General features: G+C 37.0%; 1 protein-coding gene across 2 annotated transcripts in view; it reads left to right on the top strand.

The window, feature by feature from the left end:
• The window catches only part of Dbt (dihydrolipoamide branched chain transacylase E2), a 69,628-nt gene that overhangs the window by 22,343 nt on the left and 24,039 nt on the right, over positions 1-23,246 (top strand). For both annotated transcript variants that reach the window (XM_004869125.4, XM_087213189.1), the window contains 4 exons: positions 8,996-9,117; positions 13,329-13,545; positions 13,793-13,959; positions 18,471-18,548. In XM_004869125.4, the coding sequence (XP_004869182.1) occupies positions 8,996-9,117; positions 13,329-13,545; positions 13,793-13,959; positions 18,471-18,548 (584 nt within the window). The remainder of the gene's footprint in view (positions 1-8,995; positions 9,118-13,328; positions 13,546-13,792; positions 13,960-18,470; positions 18,549-23,246) is intronic.

Here is a 23,246-nt window from a genome sequence, read left to right as displayed (position 1 = left end):
CCTATTTCACATTATCTATGATACATTTTGATCCTTATTTACACTTTCAGGTTCTCACACCAGAGAAACTATTTGGTATTTACACATGTGTGTCCTATTTATTTCACTTAAGAGTATGGCCTCAATGTGCATCCATTTAGCTATAAATTCCTCTAGTTTTCTCATTCTTTATGGCTGGGTAGTACTCCATGTTATTTTTTTAAAAACCACATTTTCTTTATCCAGTCTCCAGTTGATAGGCAATTGGGCTGTTTCCAAGTTTTAGCTATTACAACTTGTGCCGCTATGAACATGGGTGCACATATATCTCTGAGATAGGATTCTTTTAATTCTTTGGGGGAAGATACCCAGCAGGGGAATAGCTGGGTCAACTGGGACCTATAATCCTAGTTCTTTGAGGTCTCTCCGTACTGATTTCCACAGTCATTGCACCAGTCTACACTCCCGCCAACAGTGAAGAAATGTTCCTTTTCCCCTACAACCCCGCCAGCATTTGTTATTGGTTGATTTTTTTTTTCATGTTAAATTCTACTTGGTTGATTTCTTGATAGCAGCCATTCTTTCTGGGGTGAGGTGGAATCTCAGGCCTGTTTTCATTTGCATCTCTCAAATTACCAGTGATATTGACCATTTTTTCATATGTTTATTTGCTATTTCTATTTCTTTGTCTGAGAAATACCTGTTTGTTAACAACAAACAGAACACAATAAAAAAGTATAATAATAAATAAAATAATAATAATAAGATATTCCCCCTTATCTCTTCTTATTAAAAAGCTTCTGCACAGCAAGAGAAAGCACCAACAGAGTGAAGAGACAACCTACAGTCTGGGAAAAAATCTTCACCTGCTCTTCCTTAGACAAAGGTCTACTATCTCGAATCTATAAAGAACTTAAAAAGATCAGACCTCCCAAATTTAAAGACCCAATCCAAAAATGGGCATCTGAAATGAACAGACATTTCTCAGACAAAGAAGTAGACATGGCAAATAAACATATGAAAAAATGTTCAATCCCTTCTATCCTTTATTGTGTACCTAAAATGTACCAATGATTAGAATGAATAATCGATAATGTAAAATAGGAAGAAAAGGTCCAAATGGGTAGGGGTAGTGGGAGGGGCAGGGGAAAGGAAAGAAGGGAAAGGAAAAATGATGAGAAATGGAAAAAATGGAAATAAAGTCTTTGTAAATAGAGAAGGGTGGAGGGCGTGAAGGGAGGGCTAGGAATGGGGAAAAAATAAGAACCAAGATGTATTATATAAAGGTACAATTCCCAATGAGAAATGTAATTGTGTTGTATACCTACAATGTACCAATAAAAGAATTTAATACAAAAAAAAAATGTTCAACATCACTGGTCATTCGAGAGATCCAAATGAAAATAATGCTGAGATTCCACCTCACTCCAGAAAGAATAGCTGGTATCAGGAAATCAACCAATAACAAATGCTGGCGGGGCTGTGGGGAAAGAGGAACCCTGCTCCACTGCTGGTGGGAGTGTAGACTGGTGCAACCACTGTGGAAATCAGTCTGGACATACCTCGAAGAACTAGGACTGGAAGTCCCATTTGACCCAGCTATTCCCCTGCTAGGTATCTTCCCCCCAAAATTAAAAGAATCATACCACAGTGATATATGTGCACCCATGTTCATAGCAGCACAATTTGAAATAGCTAAATCTTGGAAGCAGCCCAAATGCCCATGAACTGGAGATTGGATAAAGAAAATGTGTTTTTTTTTTAATAAAATGGACAACTACTCAGCCACAAAAAATGAGAAATTAGAGACATTTATAGCTAAATGGATGCACATTGAGGTGCTACTCTTAAGTGAAATAAACAGGACACAGGTGTAAATACTGAATAGTTTCTCTGGTGTGAGAAACTGAAAGTGTAAATAAGGACTAAAAGGTATAATAGATAATGTGAAATAGGAAGAAAAGGGGCAAAGGGGAAGTGCGAGGGGTAGGGGAAAGGAAAGAAGGGAATGGAATTAATATGAGAAAATGAAAAAATGGAAACAAAGTCTTTGTAAATAGGGAGGGATGGAGGGGTTGAAGGAAGGGCAGGGTAAGGGGGAAAAATGAGAAACAAGAGAGATTATGTAAAGGTGCAAATCTCCAATGATGAATGTCATTTTTTTGTATACCTAAAATGTACCAATAAAATACAATTTAAAAGTTAAAAAAAAAAAGAGATCCCTCTTGTTGATTCTTTGTGCTACTTTACCTTTGACTGAGGTTTTGTTCATGAAATCTTTTCCTACAACAATGTCTTCAAGAGTTCTACCTAACCTCTTTTCCAGCCAGTTTAGTGTTTCTGCTTTAATATTAAGATCTTTAATCCATTTCGATTTTAGTTTAGTGCATGGTGAGAGATACCGGTCTAGTTTTAACCTTTGGCAAGTTGAAACCCAGTTTTTCCAGCACCATTTATTAAAAAGGCAATCTTTAGGGCTGGGGATTTAGCTCAGTGGTTCCACCGCCTGCTTCACAAGGATAAGGTCCCAAGTTTGATCCCTGGTAGTAAATGAAAAAAAAAAAAAGAGAGAGAGGCAATCTTTCATCTAGAGAGGGTGTTTGGCTTCTTTGTCAAAGATGAGGGGGCTGAGTATGTCTGGAGTTGTTTCTGCATCTTTTAATCAGTTTCACTGATCTTCCGGTCTGTTTCTTTGCCAATACCATGCTGTTTATATCAAAGTAGCTTTAGTATAGTTTCAAGTTGGGGGTAGTAATACCCCCTGCCATGTCTCTGTCACCTAGAATTGCTTTTGCTGTTCTAGTTCTCTTCTTGTTCCAAATGAATTTTGGGGTTGTTTTCTCAAGGTCTGTGAAGTATGCTGTTGGAATTTCAATTGGGATTGTATTGAATCTATATAGCAGTTTTGGAAGTACAGCTATTTTCACTGTATTGGTTCTTCCTACCCAGGAACAAGGGATGTCTTTCCATTTTCTGATATCCTCTTTGATGTCTTTTTTGAGTGCTGTAGTTTCCAGAGTACAGGTCTTTGATTTCTTTTGTTAGTTTGATTACTAGGTATTTCAGTTTTTTGGATGCCATTGTGAAAGGATTTGTTTCTCCAGTTTCTCTCTTAGTGAGTCTGTTGTTCATGTACAGGAAAGCTATTGATTTTTGCGTGTTGACCTTGTATCCAGCTACTCTACTGAATTCGGTTATTAAATCTAAAAGACTTTTGGTGGAGTTCTTGAGGTCTTCTATATAGAGTATCATGTCGTCTGAAAATAATGACAATTTAAGTTCTTCATTTCCCATCTTTATTTCTTTTATTTCTTTCTCTTGTCTAGTTGCTGTGGCTAATGTTTCTGAAACTATAGTGAACAGGAGTAGTGATGGTGGACATCCTTGTCTTCTTCCTGATTTTAGTGTGAAGGATTTCAGCTTTTGACCATTTAGTATGATATTGGCTGTTGGTTTTTCATAGATGCTTTTTATCAGGTTGAGATATAGACTGTCTATTCCATTTTCTGTAGCTTTTTTATCATGAATAGGGGTTGGATTTTGTGGAATGCTTTTCCTGCATCTATTGAAATGATCATATAGTTTTTGTCCTTTGCTCTATTAATATAGTGTATGACATTCATTGATTTATGTATGTTGAACCATCCCCGCATCCCTGGGATGAATCCCATGTGTTCAGGGTGTATGATATTCTTGGTAATCTTCTGCATACTGTTTTCCACTGTCTTATTGAGAGTTTTTGCATCTATGTTCATTAATGATATTGGCCTATAGTTCTCCTTTTCAGCTTGGTCTTTCTCTGCTTTTGGGATCAAGGTGATGCTTGCTTCCAGGAATGAATTTGGGAATATTGTTTCCCTTTCCATTTCATTGAAGAGCTTAAACAGTAGTGGCAGTAGTTACTCTCTAAATGTCCTGTGGAATTCAGCAGTGAAGCCATCAGGACCTGGGCTTTTCTTAGTTGGTAAGTTTTTAATTATGTTTTCAACTTCATTGGTTGATATTGGGTTCTTTAGAATTTTTAGGTATTCTTCACTCAACTTTGGTAATTCATATGTATCTAGGAATCTGTCCATTTCTTCTGTGTTTTCCATCTTAAGGGCATATAGTTTCTCAAAGTAGGTATTGATGATCCTCTGGATTTCTGCTGAGTCTGTTGTAATTTCACCCTTTTCATTCTTAATTGCATAGATCTGGGTCTTTTCTTTCCTTTTTTTCATAAGATTGGCTAAGGGTTTGTCAATTTTGTTATTCTTTTGAAGAACCAACTCTGTGCTTCATTGGTTTGTTTGTATCATTCTCTTAGTCTCCATTGCATCGATTTCTGCTCTGATCTTTATAATTTCCTCCCTTGTATGAGCTTTGGGTTTGTCCTCCTCTTCTTTTTCTAGTAGCTTGAGGTTCAACATCAGGTTGTTTATTTGAGCTGACTCTGTTTTCCTAATATGAGTATTCAGTGCTATGAGTTTCCCTCTTAAGACTGCTTTCATTGTGTCCCATAGATTCCGGTATGTTGCATTGTCATTGTCATTTAATTGTAAAAACTATCTGATTTCTTCTTTAATTTCCTCTGTGACCCATTGGTTATTTAGAAGTGTGTTGTTCAATTTCCATGTGTTTATGAAGGTCTGGTGGTTTCTTTTCCTATTGATCTCCAATTTCATCACACTATGGTCTGATAATATACAGGGGATAACTTCAATTTCTTTGGACTTACTTAAACATGTTCTATGAGCAAGTATGTGGTCTATTTTGGAGAACAACCCATGTGCAGCTGAAAAGAATGTGTATTCTGCTTTTATGGGGTGGAACACTCTGTAAATGTCTGTTAAGTTCATTTGTTTAAGAGTTCATTTGAGTTCTAGTATTTCATTGCTTATTTTTTGTCTAGTTGATCTATTTCTGACAGTGGGGTATTGAGGTCCCCCACTACTATTGTATTAGTGCTTATTTGATTTTTCATGTCTATTAATATTTGTTTTATATAGTTGGGCGCATTAGTGTTTGTTGCATATATATTTATGATTGTCATCTTATCCTGTTGGACTTTTCCCTTTTCAAGGATGTAGTGGTCTTCTTTGTCTCTCTTAATCAGTGTTGGTTTGAAATTCATTTGATCTGCAAATAGGAAAGCTACCTCTGCTTTTTGGGGGGTTCCTGTCACATGGAGTAATGTTTTTCCATACTTGATCTTCCAGTCTATGAATTTCTTTTTGAGTTAAGTGTTTCTTGAATGCTGTATATTGTTGGATCTTGCTTCTTGACCCATTCTGTCTGTCTATTTCTTTTGATTGGTGAATCGAGACCATTAATATTAATGGGGCTGGGGATTTAGCTCAGTGGTTCTGCCGCCTGCTTCACAAGTGCAAGGACCTGAGTTCGATCCTCGGTACCAAAAAGAAAAAAGAAAAAAACATTAATGGTTATAACTGATATGTATTGACTTATCCTTCTACCCCTTTGCATTTAATTTCTTGTGCCTGATGACCTCATTCTGCTGGGCTTCCTGGGGTTGTGATCCTTATTGTCATTTCCTAGAATATTGTTCAAAATTTTTTGGAGTGCTGGCTTGGTATTCATGAAGTTCCTCAGGTTCTCTTTTTCATGAAAGGATCTTATTTCTCCATCAGTTTTGAAAGATAGTTTTGCAGGGTACCTTAATCTGGGTTGGAGTTTGTTTTCTTTTAGGGCTTAAAGTACTTCACTCAAGACTCTTCTTGCCTTGAGGGTCTGTGTTGAGAAATCTTCTGTGATTCTGATGGGCTTTCCGTGGTATGTGATTTGTTTCTTTTCTTTGACTGCTTGTAGAATTTTGTTCTTCTGTTGGGTTTCTGGAATCTTAACTATTATATGCCTAGGTGTAGACTTTTTTTTGATCATGGCTAGCTGGAGTCCTATATGCCTCACTTATCTGTATGTGAAGTTCTTTTCCCCTGCTTGGGAAGTTTTCTGCCATCACTTCTGTGAACAGTTTTTTAATGTCATTTGCACTCTCTCCTGTTTCTTCATTTACTCTGATCAGTCTTATGTTTTTCTTCTTTGCATCATCTAGTATCTGCTGGATTTATTTCTCATCGTTTCTTACTATTTTTAAGAAAGCTTTCATTTCCTGGTCACTAATTGCGATCCTATCTTCTATATCTGATGTTCTGTCCTTATATGGGCTCATTCTGCTGCATAAACTTTCAGTAGAGTTTTTAATCTCCTGGATATCTGTTTGCATCTGTTTTATAGATTCCATTTGTTTCCTATGTTGGGATTCCATCATGTTCCTCAGCTCCTGTATTTTTTAAAATCTGTGTCTGCTCTAGAGTTATTAATCATATCTTTCACTATGGATCCAATCTCTGTTTTTATCTGAGAAATTATTTCTGATTTCATTTTTTCCAGATCCTCTTTCATTGCCAGTTCAGGTTGAGTATCAGATTGTTCCATCTCACTGTCTCTTGGGGTTGCCTTAAGTGATCTGGAAGTCTGGTTTTGAGACTTGTTTACATGTCTTATTTCAACAGATGCAGGGTGCTGTGCCATTGTTGAGGTGATTTTTTTTTTTTTTGTCCCATTGGGCTTCAATTCTCAGAGAGGCCTTTTCTCTGGTGCTCACCACTGCGCCCATGCCTGGGTTCAGAATGGTGGACTTCTGGATCCCTGCCCTGCTCTATTATCTGGGCAGGGTTCTGGCTGGGGCCTGCAAACACTTGAGATGGTATCTGGGCATGCCTCTGGCTGGGGTCTTCCCACCTGTATAGCTGTTGTCTGGGAAGGCCTTTGGCTGGTTGCTGTGCATCTGAGTCTCTGGGGTCTGAGCAGGCTTCTGGCTAGGGGTCTATGTGCACTTATGGATGGTATCTAGGTGGGACTCTGGCTGTTGTCTATGCCCCTAGGCAGCTCTTTTCCATGTGGGACTTTGGCTGGGGACTGTGGGCCCAAGCTGCTGATGTCTAGGCAGGGCCCTGGCTGGGATCTGAACACACCTGTGCCACTCTTGTCCATGTGGGCTACTCACTGGAATCAGTAAGGTGGTATTTTATTAAGAGAGCTTTGTTCTGACAACTACATATAAGAATTACAAATAATATCTGAATGACTTCTCACAAATAAGTTACTCTAAAATACAGCCCTCTATAAGTGATATATCAAATTGTTTTCCAAGAAGGCGAGTAGCAGTAAATTACTTAATCTTTTTGAAATATATAAATATTTTTGAAATATATAAATATTTGAAACATAGAAATATGATTGTGCTGCATGATATATTTTAGTATGTATATATTTCTTTTATTTCAGCAAATATGCATTATCCAAGCTAATGTTGAGGTTCCTACAATTGAGTCCCTTAATTTTCCTTTGGATTTTAGTTCCTAATGCTAATCTTTCTTACTAGTATCAGCAATAACTGCCAGAGATGGACTTTGAAAGGTGAAGAAAATTATCCCTTAAGTTATAGGAGTTCCATTCTGCTTTCTTTTTTTGGTACCGGAATCAAACTTGGGACCTTATGCTTGCGAGGCAGGCGGCAGAACCACGGTGCTAAATTCCCAGCCCTCCATTCTACCTATTTTAACCAGAAAGAAAAATTTCTAGGTCCATGAACTAATGGAAACAACACAGTCTGAGTAAGCCCTCGGATTGAATTTCAGCTCTTTGATTTTTTAAGTGTGTGACCTTTAACCAGTCCCTGTATCTCTTAAGCCTCATTTTTTTTTTAGTCTATAAAATGGGAATAATAATGTCTATCTTACAGAATTGTAATGGGGAGTAAATTAAGATAATGTATAAGTAGTGCAATAATAGTGCCCAATAAAATCTCTTTGCTTTTTTCCCTTTGTCACCCTTTGGGGACAGCTTTTTTGAGAGCTGCACTGGGGTAATCTATAGAGTAAAGGAGAGAAATAAATGGGCTATAATTTTACAGTTGGAGCAGTTGAAAATTTTTATTTACTTAAAATCGAATGTCCCCAAGCATGGTGGCACATGGCCTGTGATCCCACCCAGCATGTTGGGAGGCTGCAGCCAGAGGATTACAAGTTGACTCCAGGCTGAAAAACTTGCCTATGTAGCAAGACTGTCTCAAAAGTAAAAAGTAAAAAGAGCTTAGGGTATAGCTGTGTGAAGGCCCTAGGTTCAATCACTAGTACTGCCAAATAATAATTATAATAGTTGAATATCAAAACAGACTAGATTGTCTACTGATTTTCAGAAGCTGAGTTTTTAATTTATCAATTTAGACAGATTCTGCTATATGTCATTTACTTTCTAGCAACAAACTTTGACATTTAAATACTCTCAAAATTTTTTCTTCCAAAACTACATGTTATCAGCTTGATAATTTTTCTTGTATCAGGACTCTAGGGCTCTAGAATAGACCAACCAAATTAGCATTGGCCATACCACATTCCTTAAGCCACATTCAAAGCACAATAAAAATTTAAATGCTGCATCATTTTAGGAGAGTTTTTAAGACAGTCACAGATTATGTAGGATTCTTTCATATAGTTCACATTGTATTTGATTCTTATTTTATACTGCATATAAATATAAATAAGAATCTTATTAGGGAAATATTTTTAAATTTATGGAAGAGGCTGATGGGGTGGTGCATGCCTGTGATCCCAGCATTCAGGAGGCTGAGGCAGGAGACTATAAATTGGAGGACAGCCTGGGTTACATAGTGAGTTCAAGGCCAATCTGAACTACATAAGGAGACCCTGTGTCAAAAACAAAACAAAATAAAAATGTATAGAAGAAACTCTCAAATTAACTTGCAGCTTCCATATATTTCTTTTTTTTTCTTCCATATGTTTCTAAGAGATGAGAAACATACCCTAGTACAAATATTTAAACATTACCAGGTATTGCCACATCCCCCACTCCACATCAACCATTAGGAGAGTTGCGTTTTCCCATTCTAAAGTAGCCAAACATTTTGATTACAAATTTTAAATTTTAGATATAGGTCACAAAGCTTTCTAAAAATATATTTTTCAACTGAAGTTAAGTTTTACCTTATTATCAGATTCAGAAGAAGATGTTGTTGAAACTCCTGCAGTATCCCATGATGAACACACACACCAAGAGATAAAGGGCCAAAAAACACTAGCAACTCCTGCAGTCCGTCGCCTGGCTATGGAAAACAATGTAAGTTTGGTTGATACTTAAATTTAAGATTGCATAGAAAGTATAACTTTGTATCTCTGAAAAAGTAGTCAACTATCCTGTGATGAAATGGCCCAAATTGGCATTAACAAAAATATATAAAACATCTATTAGTGAAAAGTGATAGTGGCATAAAAGCACTTGGGAGAAGTGAGAAGACATTATGAACTTGTTATTAGTTTAACATTAAGTAAGCATGTTATTTCATTCTTTCTTAGAGTCAAGTAATAGTCAGAGGTACTATTTATTTAGAGTTTGTAAACACCAGTGTCATAGGTCAGGTAACCTGGAACACAATGAGACAAGAATTTAGCTCCCTGTGATTCATTTGTGGAAGTGAACCCCTGTTCAGGAAATGAGAGAAGCAGGTTGGGAAATGAAAGAGAAGAGAAGTGGCTCTGGCATGAATGTGATATCAAAGATCTGCCCTGATCCTAGGTGAATAGGGAGAATCACAGAGCTGTACTGCTTTGAGGCAAGGAGCCCAATCATTTGTATTCCCTTTGTCACTCAGTGTTAGCTTCCTGTTACTGTAATAAAATACCTAAGCAAACCAGTTTATAAAGAGAACATGTTTATTCTGGGTCATAGTTTCAGAGGTTTCAATCCATGACCAATTAACCATTTGGATCTGTGATAGCACATTACAGTAGTATATAGCAGAGGAGGTGTCTTTACCCCATGGTAAGGAATTAAAAGAGAAAGAGGAAGAGACCAGAATCCCACAATTACTTTTGAGAGAACATTCACAGTAACCACAGAACCTCCTGCTAGGACCTACTTCACAAAGTTTTCACCAACTCATGATAATGCCAAACTGAGTTTTAGGCTTTTGACACACAGGGGCATTCCAGATTCAAACCATAGCACAGTTGTTAACTGAATGGAGCCAAGCAAGATGGCTCCATGACACTGTGGTAAGTAAGTACTTATGTATCATTTCATTTAACCCAGTAAGATATAGAGATATTCTAAGATTTGCAGAATTAAAGTAATGTGTTTGAGGATACAGCAGTGGAGCCAGAATTTTACAGTGAGTCAAGCCAGGCATGGTGGCACATGCCTGTAACCCCAGCACTTGGGAGGCTGAGGCAGGAGGATTTCCAGGAGTTCAAGGCCAGCCTCGGCTACATAATGAGTTCAAGACCAGCCTGAACTATATAGCAAAACCCCAACTCAAAAAACAAACAAATAAACAAAAAATAAATAACAAAAAAGAATTTATCAGTGAGTCTATGTCACGTCAAAGACAATTTTCTCGGTCATTATATACTTCCTCAACAATCATTGCCTCTGTTATTTGACCAATTCTCACAACCCCACAGTCAGAGTGGTTTTGGATTATTTCCATTTTACTGATGAGAAAGGTCAGTGTGATGATTAAGCTTAATTGTCAACCTGATTGGCTCCTTTAAATTGCAGGTGTTAGGTATTTGCTTGCAGTGACAAGAAAACTGGGTAATATAGAAAACTGATGCCAAGAAGGAGCTATTGCTGTGAATGTACCTGCCCATGAGGTTTGGAAATCTTTGGAACTGCTTTAGGAGAGGAGTTTGGAAAAGGTTGGAAATTAGCCTGGAGAAAGCCTAGAAGGCTATAATCAAAGCTTGATGTGTGATTCTGGTCAGGACTTAGAGAACTAGAATGCTGATAGGAATGAGGACAGTGAAGGCCAGACTCAGGAGGTTTAAGTTGGGAATAAAGACTCTATTGGCAATTCAACCAGAGGTCATATGTGTTATACTTTGGCAAAAATTTTGTCTACATTTTGCCCATATCCTAAGACCTTGTAGGAGACTGATATTAAGGGTGGTGAGCTAATTGATCAGGCTGAAGAAATTTAAGGGCAATGTTGAGGCTGTAGCATGAGTACTGCTGGCTGCTTTTAGTCAGACTTATAGTGAGAATCAGCAGCAAAAGCACAGCAGAAAATTTTGAAAAGAAATCATTAAATTTTATCTGAAAAAGAACCACATATGAAGTTGGTGCCAAAGAAGGTATAGATGTTGAAGAGATTAACAACAAGAAAAAGAACCAAGACCTACTAAAGTGCTAGCTGAGGGCCAAGGGAAAACAAAATTAGGTAATAGAAGATGGTAGTTATAAATACAGTGATTCCTTGGTTCACAAATTTAATTTATTTCATAATTCTGGAAAAGATGGCCATGCTCGTGTTCATGCAAGAAAGATAGCTATGGTCATGTTTGTCACCTGATGCAGTCTGCAAACAGAAACAAAATTTTGCCAAATGCTTCTTTTTGTGAACCAAACTGTTCATAAACAAAAGTGTTCATGAACCAAGATACCACTGTACCAGCTCCAATTGATGTGACTAATGATAAAAATGAAGATTGTAATTGTCATGAATATTTCTTTCTTATTTTGTTCATGTCCTTGTGCATATATACACATATACTAAGTAGATATCTTTGTATTTCTACACCATGTAACATAGCATTGATTGACTTAATATAGGTACTTAATATATTGTTAAATCTGCATTATAAGTTATGTGATGTCAGGAGAAGGGTTACCAAAAGAAAAACTTTACCTTCTAGTCTAGGTAAGAAATTAGTGCATTTTTGGTTGTAGACAAGATATCTATGTCTTGTTAGGTACAATTATTGACTTGGTATTGTGTTCATTTGGAGATTAAGAATGGTTTTTGGAGCTGTGTTTGGATGTCAGGTTGACAAGGGGTGGTTGTGATGGTTAAGCTAAAGTGTCGATTGGTGTGGGAGCTGCCTAGGAATCTATTAAAGACACTTCTGAGTTTATCTGGGTGTGTCATACAGACATAATCATATCTGTTCCATGGCCATTACCTGTTTGCCACTGTTCCCCTGCCCTGCTTCCCAACCACCATGAACTAAGCAGCATTGTTCTGCCATCCATTTCTGCCATAATGTTCTCGCCTTGGACTGAATCTTCTGAAACCATGAGCCAAAAAAGTCTCTCCTTTAAGTTGTGGGTGTTGAGTATTTGGTTCCCTTGATGAGAAGCTGACTAATATAATCCAGGGAAGTTGATTAACTGGTATAAAGTCAAGTGAATAACCAAACTGGGGATTTGAACACAAATCTGCTTGGTTCCAAAGCCCGAGTTCTTTCCACTGTGCCCCAAAATGCAGACTTTTTGTCTGTCTTTGAGAAAAGTAGTTGTTATAGTGGGAAAAAAAGTGTACATTTCTGAAACCCATAATAGACTCATTAAAATTTTTGTATCCATTCAGGAAGTTACCTTGTCTTTGGTATACTAGCCCAAGAAAATAACCTACATTATATTCTTCCATATATTTTTTGTTTGTTTTTGCTGTACTGGGGATTGTTAGGCAAGTTGCTATACCACATCCTCAGCTGTTTTATTTCTTATTTTGGGACAAGTTCTCACTGTGTTACTCAGGTTGACCTGAAACTTGTGATCCTCCTGCCTCAGCCTACTGAGTAGCAAAAACTATAGGTGTTCACCACTATGCCTGGCTCTTATGTTTTATATAGCCAAAAATTAGGTTCATGTATGTACAAAATCAGGGAAAAGTTTATGTAAATTATGCTTTATATCCTTAATGAAATTTTATGTATCATTAAATGCACCAAATATGAAGACCAAGCTAGGCACAGACTTTAAACTATTTCATGTTTACCTAGTAGGCAATATCAAAAATCTTGATTTAAATTTTTTAGTGTTTTATTTCTTCTTTAAATTCTATTCTTCCTCTTATATTGTCTCTAAAAATAGAAAAGGTCTAGTAAGAATTATATGAGAGACTTTTAAAAAAAACTGACTACTTAATAATGTAAGCCTTCATATATAGGTTAATATAATATAGATACCTCATAGTACCATACGAGCAGACATTGTGTATTCACTAACAAATGACTACTTAGATAGGGTTCAAGATCATGAAATTGGTATTTCTTTGTACTTAGTTTATAGTATTAGTATATTTATTAGTAAATTCTGCCAGACATGGTGGCATATGCCTGTAATCCCAGCACTTGAGAGTCTAAGGCAAGAGGATCGCTATGAATTTGAGGCTAGTCTGGTCTACATAATGAGTTCCAGGCCAGCTTAAAATATATAGCAAGACTCTGTCTCAAAAAAAAAAAGTGATTAAATTTCATTTTTAAACTGTAATACAGATTTATTCTTAAGTAGTTGTATTTTTAATATAAACTGTGTTTTTTTTTTAGATTAAACTGAGTGAAGTTGTTGGCTCAGGAAAAGATGGAAGAATACTTAAAGAAGATATTCTCAACTATTTGGAAAACCAGACAGGAGCCATATTACCTCCTTCACCAAAAGCTGAAGTTATATCACCTCCACCAAAGCCAAAAGACAGGACTGTTCCCATGTCAATATCAAAGCCTCCAGTATTCATAGGCAAAGACAAAACAGAACCTGTAACAGGTAATAAATAATATTAGTAATGTAAGGCAATGATACATGTATTCTCGGGGAAGCTACTTCAGTAGATGAATGTTTATAATATGATGTTTTCAAATCTTACTAATAAAAAGAAAGTTCAAATTCAGCATATATTTTTCTTATGGTGAAATAACAGTTTTTCCAGGAAACACTTCAGTTTATATGTACTGTTAAATTCTGTATTTTAATACATTATCAGACTTATAAATAATCACTGGATGTTTTCTAGGCTTTCAAAAAGCAATGGTCAAGACCATGTCTGCAGCTCTGAAGATACCTCACTTTGGGTATTGTGATGAGCTTGATCTTACTGAACTGCTTAAGCTACGAGAAGAATTAAAACCTATTGCTTTGGCTCGTGGAATTAAACTAACCTTCATGCCTTTTTTCATAAAGGTGAGATTTCATTCATTTCAAACAAAGGTTGAGTAGTACATTTATATCTTTTTCTACAAAGTTGCAATATGTTAACTAGATTTGAATAAAAATATTACTTCTTACCACATCATATAGTTAGAAAAATGTGCAAACCCACTATTTCTTTGTTTCTTTGGGATTTATAAAATTGAAATTTCTGTGCCATGTTTTTATCTGCTTACCTCCTTGAGCTAGGTGGGGACTGTCCTGACAGGTAACCAAAACCTTTAATTCTGAAAGGATCACTAAAAATTCCTGGTTTGTTCTAAAATGAGATTTGGTAATAAATTTGCATATCACAGATGTGTTTTTATTTTCATTCATTAATCAAATTTACACAGAGACTTTGAAACCATTATAAAATAGAATTAGACCATCAGCAGATTTTAAGCAACTTACAGTGTAGCACACATTAATGAGCATGACATAGCAGCTAACATGTGCCAGGCTCTGTAGTAAGCATACTATATATAGTATCTCTTAATTCTCAAAGTAACCCTGACATGTAAATTACTGTCCTCCCTTTCTATTTAGGGAAATTAGAGCTCAAAGAGGTTGAGATATTTGTTAGGATCACATAGCTAACAAATGAAAAGGCAAGTTTCTGGTTTTGGTCTGTTTTATTCAAAAGTGCATAATGATGTCTTCAGTTCCAGTGTGATGCTGCTCCAGCCTTCTTTATTCTGCACTAAGGCTGGTTTTCCATAATCAAATGATTGTATTACTCTTTGATTCTTTTCAATAGTTCACTTTCATTGCCTTTCAGGTAGCTTCCAAACTCCTCAGGGTGACATACAAATATTATTATGTCTGTGCTGCCTATCTCTCTACTCTTCCTTGTCTCAAGCCACTTCCTCTGAAATCACATTAAACTACAGAGTTGCTGGAATACACACTTCTACCTGAAATGCCCCATCCTCTTTTCCACCTGGAATGCACCATCCTTTCTTGATCCACCACCTACACATCCTGAATACCAAATTGTGTTCAGGTATAAACCTCCAGAGGCCTTCTGGGGCTTCACTGTTGGAGTTCAAACTCTTTTGTTTCCCATTTTCACCACTGTTTACTTGTTTGTCACTAGATACTGAACTGCATGAGAAAGAAACCACTCTTCTTTAGCAACCATTCTGAGTGGTGGTAATGTCTCCAAAGGGAAGGCAGACATTTTGACTTGAGACAAGGCAATGGAAACGAATGGGTAACATCAGCCAAATTGTATGTGAATGGGAAAGCAGCTGAGGGTTTCACAGGTGTAGGCAGTGTTGAGTTGGTAAAGACAATGAAAGAGGGTGAGTGGAGCCTGGAGGCTCTGCTGTGTCCACAGAACAGGAAAGAGTTACTTAGAAGTCAAGTAAGTGGTTTCTATTGCTATATACCTTACTACCCCAGGATTTAATGGTTTAAACAAAAGTTTCTTTTGATTCATCTGAGTTTACAGGTGAGCATGGTGCATCTGCTGACTTTGGCCGAGTTCTCCTGTGCCTGCAGTCAGCTTGCAGGTGGACAAGGGGCTCCTGTGTGGGAAGACCTGAGTGGGTGGACCCCTTTTATCTTCCATGTGTCTCCCTCATCTCCCCAGCCTACTCGCCTAGACATAGTATCACAGCGCTGCAGGGATGAGGAGATGGAACAGAAATGCTCAATGAAGCAAGAACAAACTTGATGGAGCAGAGCCTGGAAGAAAGGGGCTCAATCTTGTGGGCACTGAAGTCAAGCCCTTTTATTGCAAGCAAACAAACTCCATCCATCAGAGTTTGTTTCTGTTTCATTGGCAAAAAAACAGGTCACATGACTGAGCTCAGTGTTTGAGAGGCACTACTAATGGGTGTGAATGCAGGGGTGTGTGTGTGCAAGAATGGGACCATTGATTCACCCTTTCAGACCCAGAGGGAAAGAATTTTCAAGAGGGGAGTAGCTAGCAGTCATATGCTTACAAAAGTTGCATAGGATAGGGATAGTAGTAGGCTAATGGATAGAAATGACAAGTCACAGTGGCCTGGGCCAGAACTGATTGAATGAGATGTTGTTGAGGTGGAAGCTTGGTTGTCATAGGTTGGAAAATGAGTAGAAGCTGAGGAAAAAGAGATGCTGAGAAAACATGGTGAAAGGCAGATGGGGTGTGTGTACTGAAGGTAGTTAAGGTGGCTATTTTTGGACAGAGGAAAGGTTTTACCCTCCCACACATCCTCAAGGAAAAGCTGAGCAGCAGATTTGTAGGCTGATGGGAAGAGCAAGAGATGGGAAGTTAAAAAATGTGTGTGAGAAGGATTGTTGGAGCAAGGCCCTGGCCTTGGGGAAGAATGACATAAAGACCCCATGGCTATGCCCAATGTGGTGGTGCACATCTGTAATCCCAGCACTTGGGAAGCTGAGGCAGAAGAAATGTCTCGAGTTCAAGGCCATCCTGGGCTACATAATGATCAAAGATCAGCCTGGAACTGCACCGCAAGAGGGTCTCAATAAATAAATAAATAAATAAATAAATAAATAAAAGACCCCCATGGGGTCTTAAGTTCGTCTTCTTTTTTTTAAGTTCTTAAAGAGCAAGAGAGCCTCACTATTACTTTGGATCAGGTTTGTCTTACTGACCTTGGTGAGGGCAAATCTATTTACATACTGAATCTCTTATTGCATTTTTCTTCATTATTGCAATTTGAATGAAATAGCTTGAAAATAAAATGTGATGTACTTGTTTTAAAATGACATGAGTTTCAGAACATTTGAAAGTACAATACTACCAAAGTATTTGACTTTGTGGGTTTGAATTCATTCTACCACTTCAGTTATCTGTTTGTGTCTGGATTATTTTAATTAAAGCACAGTATAATAGAACTTTATTGTCCATGATGACTTCCAATTTTATGTTTATCTATTGCCTTACTTTACACCAGCTAGTCATATTGCATACGGGCAAAAACTGATACAGAATATTATGATGTCATATTTCCTTCTTGATCTCTTTTTTTAAAAACCTTAATGTTATATTAATTTTCAAACCAAGAGTGCCATATTGTAATTACATCATTTAAAAATGTGTTTATTTTCAAGAGTACAGATTTGATTTAGAAAAAAAGGAAAAAGAATATTTAGAAAAAAAAAGAATATTCTTTTTTATGTGATATATGGGCACATAGCTTGTATTTCCTTTTATAAAATTTAGATATACTCAAAGAACTGTTTTTATGTGTAACACTTTAGATTAACCTTAGTTATGGCTTTTTACATAAAGAAGATTAAAATTACAATTATCAAGTCAAATGCTTCCTGAAACTCTCAATTCATAAGGACTAAGAAATTTATAGCAAATCTTTTTGTTATATTTGAATTTCATCGAGCTACTTCCTTAACCTATCCTAACTCAACCAATAACTATGAAAACTCTATATATTTGAACTCCTCTATTAACTCTCTAATTCAAAGTTGTTGTTTTTTTCCTGTCAAGACCAGTAACCCACAGACTGAAATAACACAACATAATGAGAGAAAAGACAAGGGAATGGAGGGAGGGAATTCTTGTTAAGAACAATTCTAAGCATTTTTATTTTGCTATCTTTTAAATTTAATGTAAAACATGGCCACCAAATGCAGTATGTGCTTTTGAGTATTAGTTTCTGGGTAGGCAGAGAAACATTTAAGTATCAAGAATATTTTGGGTACAAGTAGGGAAATATGAATTTAGACAAGGAAGGAGTCATCTTAAGAGACAAAAGAAAAAAAGAAGAGATGAGATTAAGGGGGAAGGCAGAATAGAGGAAAGACATATGATTCAGTAAGACTTGGGCTCTAATGTAAATATTGGAACCAGCTCTGACCTTCACTTGGCCAAGGACACCAGGTAGAACACTTGGCCCCTGTAGTCAGTGCATTTTGAAATCCTTATCACCTGTTCTTTCTACACAGGGAAATATTTTTTTCTACTTGTTTGCATTTTGATTTTTTTGCATTTTGTATTTTTGAGCTACTGGTTTGCTTCTCATAGAATATTTAAGAAGCTACATGAAAGTGAAGAAGTTAGCACTGAGATATTTTCTTTGGAACTTTGTTCAGCCTGTATAATTATTTTGAAAATATCCTTGATGTTTACAAACTATCTACTGTATCTTTTTATTTTTTCTTTTTGGGGAATACTGGTGATTGAACCAAAGGAGTAATGAGCTACACCCCCAGCTTTTTTTATTTTGAGATAGGTTCTAGTTAAATTGCCCAGGCTGGCTTTGAACTTGCAATCCTCCTGCCGCAGATACCTGAGTAGCTGGGACTACCATGCCCAGCTATTTTTTATTCTTAAATGACTAGGGTGATCTACTTTACATTGATTGGAGATAACATGGAAATATGTAATATGCCTTAATATATGTAGACTTGAAATTAAAACTCAACATAAATAAGAGCTCTGTCTCTCTCCTTTTATATCTCTCATTGCTTTCAATCTGCTAGTTTTTCAGAGTTAAAAGTGCTAATGTTATATTCTCTTTTTGTTAAAACAGGCTGCTTCTTTGGGATTACTACAGTTTCCAATCCTCAATTCTTCAGTGGATGAAAACTGCCAGACTATAACATACAAGGTTGGCTATGCATTGTAAAAATATTCATTATAAGTAAAAGATTGTACAAATGTGCTTGTAGGTTAGAGAGACTTCTATCATACCTCAAGTAGTGATCCTTTTAAAGGCTAGATTTAAAAGTATAAAATGCTAAATTTGGGGATACACTAAGCCCTGGATTTTACTCCTACTATCACACAAAAAATAAGTATAATTTGTTATTCTTGTTTTTACTAGTTAATAATGATACTATTTCAATTTGTAAATTGCCATAGAAGTCATTTATGATAAACCTACTGCCAAAATCATATTAAATGGGGAAAAACTGAAAGCTTTCCTTCTGAAATCAGGAACAAAACAAAGATATCCACTATCCTATTCAACATAGTCCTCAAAACATTAGCCAAAGCAATCAGACAAGAGAAAGAAATAAAAGGAATACATATATATAGGAAAGGACAAAATATCATTATTTGCAAGACCATCCAAAACAAACTCCATGAAGACTCCTAGAATTACAGTTAATAACAACATTTAGCAATATAGCCGGATAGAAAATCAACACACAGACTTCCCACGACCACGACAGTGACCCACTTAGCCCGCAGGAGAGAGAGGTCCCGGGCGGCCAGGAGCCCTGCTCCGTCCAACCCATGCCATGTCCACCGGTGACCAGACAGAAGGTGAGGACCCTTCGCCACTTGCCACGCCTACAGCAGCGACCAGCTTAGATGCCCTGGTGCCTGCGGCCCCACCCCCACCCCCATGTGCCTCTGGCCTCCTGGCTGTGCCACTACCTGGTTCCACACTACAAAGGCACAGGGACCACCAGACCACTATACTTGGTAAGTTGGAGGGATCATCACCTCTCATCAGAACCTGGACTATCTTCAGGGAAAGGCAGCTGGAACCTGCAGTACAACCTTGCAGAGTTCAACTCTGCAGGAGGACAGGAAGCTCAACTTGGACTTGCAGCCAGAAATCTGCCTGAATCCCACGGGTCTGCAACTGGCTTGCTGAGTGAGACTCACTGATTTATATCTGCACACTGCTGCCCACGTTGTCTATTGTGACAGCAGAGACATACCCTAAAGGAGGCCCTTCATTTTCATTTTTATTTTTTATTTATTTTCAAAATTATTATTATTTTTTTACTCTTATTTTTAATTTTTTTCCTTCTGTTCAAATTTTTATTTTTCTCTTCACTTTTTTCTTTCTTTGCTTTTTCCTTTCTCTCTCTCTCACACTCACTCTCTTGCTGTCCCACATTGTTCTTCATTTCCCGTTTTGTTCCTCTCCTGCCCCTAATTCGGATTTCTTCTTTTTTTTTCTTTTCTACTCTTTTTCCTTCTCTTACATGTGTCCTCTGGCCTCACTGCTAACCTTCCCTTAATATTATACCTATCTATCCCTCCCTCCCTAATTCCTTCTAACTCCCCACCCCGAAGGGTAAACTTGCTATATTGAAGAGTTTATTCACTATAAACATATGTTGGATTTGTCCTCAATTTTTATTTAATTCACACAGTAAAGGTGATAGATTAATAACTACCACAAATTGTCATTTTCTAAGATGTACTTGATGCTATGGTGTTGCTGATTGTATCACTTGGGCTAAGATGCTGTGATTGATCTAATCAGTTGTCCCTGGTATAAAGGAAATGAGACAGCCTCAGAGTCATCAGAGACTCAAAACCTAAAGATCAGCTATATCTGGAAGACACCTCTGAGAAGCAATCATTCCATAAGAGTTCTAAATACAAGCAAAAAAGATACTTAAAATAAGTAATTTTGAAGTATCAACCCAGGAATTAAACCAAGGACAGTACCAAAAACAAAAATGAGAAGAAATTTAAGCATGGCACAGACTCAGACTTCCTCCCCACCAAGGGTAAATTCTGGGGGAAATGAGGTGGAAAAGTCTGATAATCAACCACCTGGACACCCTGAACTGATAGCACAGGAAGTAACAAAACAGATGAATGAGTCCCTAGAAAAATTCAAAACAAAAATAATTTCCCAGATAACTACAGAGATGGTGAGCAGAGTGAAAGACATGATTAGAGGCTCTAGAACAGAAACAGATAAAAAACATGAGCTCAGAACCATGCTGGAAGCCATGAATGCCCAGCATAAGAAAGAAATGGAAACCATGATCACCCAACATAAGAAAGAAATGGAATCCATGAAACAGATTCAAACAGATATCCAGGAGATTAAAAACTCCATTGACAGTATGCACAACAGATTAAGGGAATGTGAAGATAGAATATCAGATGTAGAAGACAGGATTGAGGTTAATGACCATGAAAACAGAGATTTCTTAAAAATAATAAGGGACCATGAGAAATCAATCCAGCAGCTGCTAGGTGATGCAAAGAAGAATAACATAAGACTGATAGGAGTCCATGAAAAAGCAGGAGAAAGTGCAATTGACATTAAAAAAACTGTTCACAGAAGTAATAATAGAAAACTTCCCAGACAGAGGTAGAGAATTGGACATACAGATAAGTGAGGCATATAGAACTCCAACTAGCCATGATAAAAAAAAAAATCTACACCTAGACATATTAAGATCCCAGAAACCCAACAGAAGAACAAAATCCTACAGGCAGTTAGAGAAAAGAAACAAATCACCTACAAAGGAAAGCCCATCAGAATCACAGCAGACTTCTCAACACAAACATTCAAGTCAAGGAGAGCCTGGAGTGAAGTATTTCAAGCCCTAAAAGAAAATAACTTCCAACCTAGACTGCTGTATCCTGCAAAATTGTATTTCAAAATTGATGGGGAAACTAGATACCTCCATGAAAAAGAGCACTTGAGAAATTTCATGAACACCAAACCAGCACTCCAAGCAATTCTAAACAATATCCTAGAAAAAAACAATGAGGGTCACAACTCCATGAGGCCCAACAGAGGGAAGCCAACAGGCAAGGCAAGAAACTAAAGGGAAAGGGGGAAAAATAAAAAATAAAAGAGCCAACAACAGTAAAACATCATGATAAGGATGAGTCAATATCTATCAATTATAACCATCAATGTTAATGGCTTCAATTCACCAATCAAAAGAAATAGACTGGCAGAATGGATTAAGAAGAAAAATCCAACAATATGCTATATACAAGAAACACTCCTAACTCAAAAAGAAATTCATGAGCTGAAACTAAAAGGATGGAAACCAGTTCTCCACATGAGAGGAACCCAGAAAAAAGCAGGGGTAGCAATCTTATTTGTAGACAAAGTAGATTTCAAACCAAAACTAATTAAGAGAGATCAAGATGGTCACTACATCCTTGTGAAGGGAACAATCCGAGAGGAAGAGATGACAATCCTAAATATATATGCACCAAATATGAATGCCCCAAACTATACAAAACAAATATTAATGGACATGAAAAACCAAATAAGCACTAATACAGTTGCAGTGGGGGACCTCAGTACCCCACTATCACAAATAGACAGATCATCTAGACAAAAAAATCAACAATGATATTCTAGAACTTAACTAAGCTATTGAACAAATGGACTTAACAGATGTTTACAGAGTGTTCCACTCCACATAATTAAAATACACATTCTTTTTGGCTGCACATGGGTCATTCTCCAAATTAGATCAAATGCTAACTCACAGGACATGTCTAAGAAAATGTAAAAGAATTGAAGTTACCCTCTGTATATTATCAGACCATAGTGCAATAAAATTGGAGATCAATAACGTAAGAAACCACAAAACCCCCACAAACACATGGAAGTTAAATAACACCCTCCTGAACAACTAATGGGTCACAGAGGAACTTAAAGAAGAAATTAGCCGGGGCCAGGGGTTTAGCTCAATGGTGCCACTGCCTGCCCCACAAGCTCAAGGACCCAAGTTCGATCCCCGGTATCAAAAAAAACAAACAAACAAACAAAAAAAGAAATTAGCCAGATGCTACAAGTAAATGATAAGGCCAATACAACATACAGGAATCTATGGGACACAATGAAAGCACTTCTATGAGGGAAATTCATAGCAGTGAATGCCCATATTAGGAAAACAGAGAACTCAAATTAACAACCTAATGCAGAACCTCAAGTTCCTAGAAAAAGAAGAGTATAACAAACCCAAAGCTCATACAAGAGAGGAAATAATAAAGATTAGAGCAGAAATCAATGCAATGGAAAGTAAGAGAACAATACAAAAAATCAATGAATCAAAGAGTTGGTTTTTCAAAAGAATAAATAAAATCAATAAACCTTAACCAACCTAATCAGAAAAAGGAAAGAAAAGGCTCCAATCCATGCAATTAAGAACAAAAAAATGTGAAGGCACAACAGATCCAGCAGAAATCCAGAGGATCATCAATACCTACTTCAAGAACCTGTACTCTAATAAAATGGAAAACACAGAAGAAATGGACAGATTCCTAGATACATATGAATTGCCAAAGTTAAATGAAGAAGATATAGAAATTCTAAACACCCCAATTACAATGAGTGAATCTGAGAATGTAATAAAAAAAATTTACCAACAAAGAAAAGCCCAGGTCCTGATGGCGTCACTGCTGAATTCTACGAGACATTAAAAGAAGAACTATCACCATTACTCTTTAAACTCATCAATGAAATTGAAAGGAAAGCAATACTTCCAAATTCATTCCTGGAAGCAAGTGTTACTTTGATTCTAAAACCAGGGAAAGACCCAACCCAAAAGGAGAACTACAGGCCAATCTCATT

The sequence above is a fragment of the Heterocephalus glaber genome, unplaced genomic scaffold, assembly GCF_053883595.1.
Source record: "Heterocephalus glaber isolate CG9 unplaced genomic scaffold, H.glaber_assembly_v1.0 deba00001442, whole genome shotgun sequence".
NCBI classification, from domain to species: Eukaryota; Metazoa; Chordata; class Mammalia; order Rodentia; family Bathyergidae; genus Heterocephalus; species Heterocephalus glaber.
This window is presented reverse-complemented; position numbering and strand designations above follow the sequence as displayed.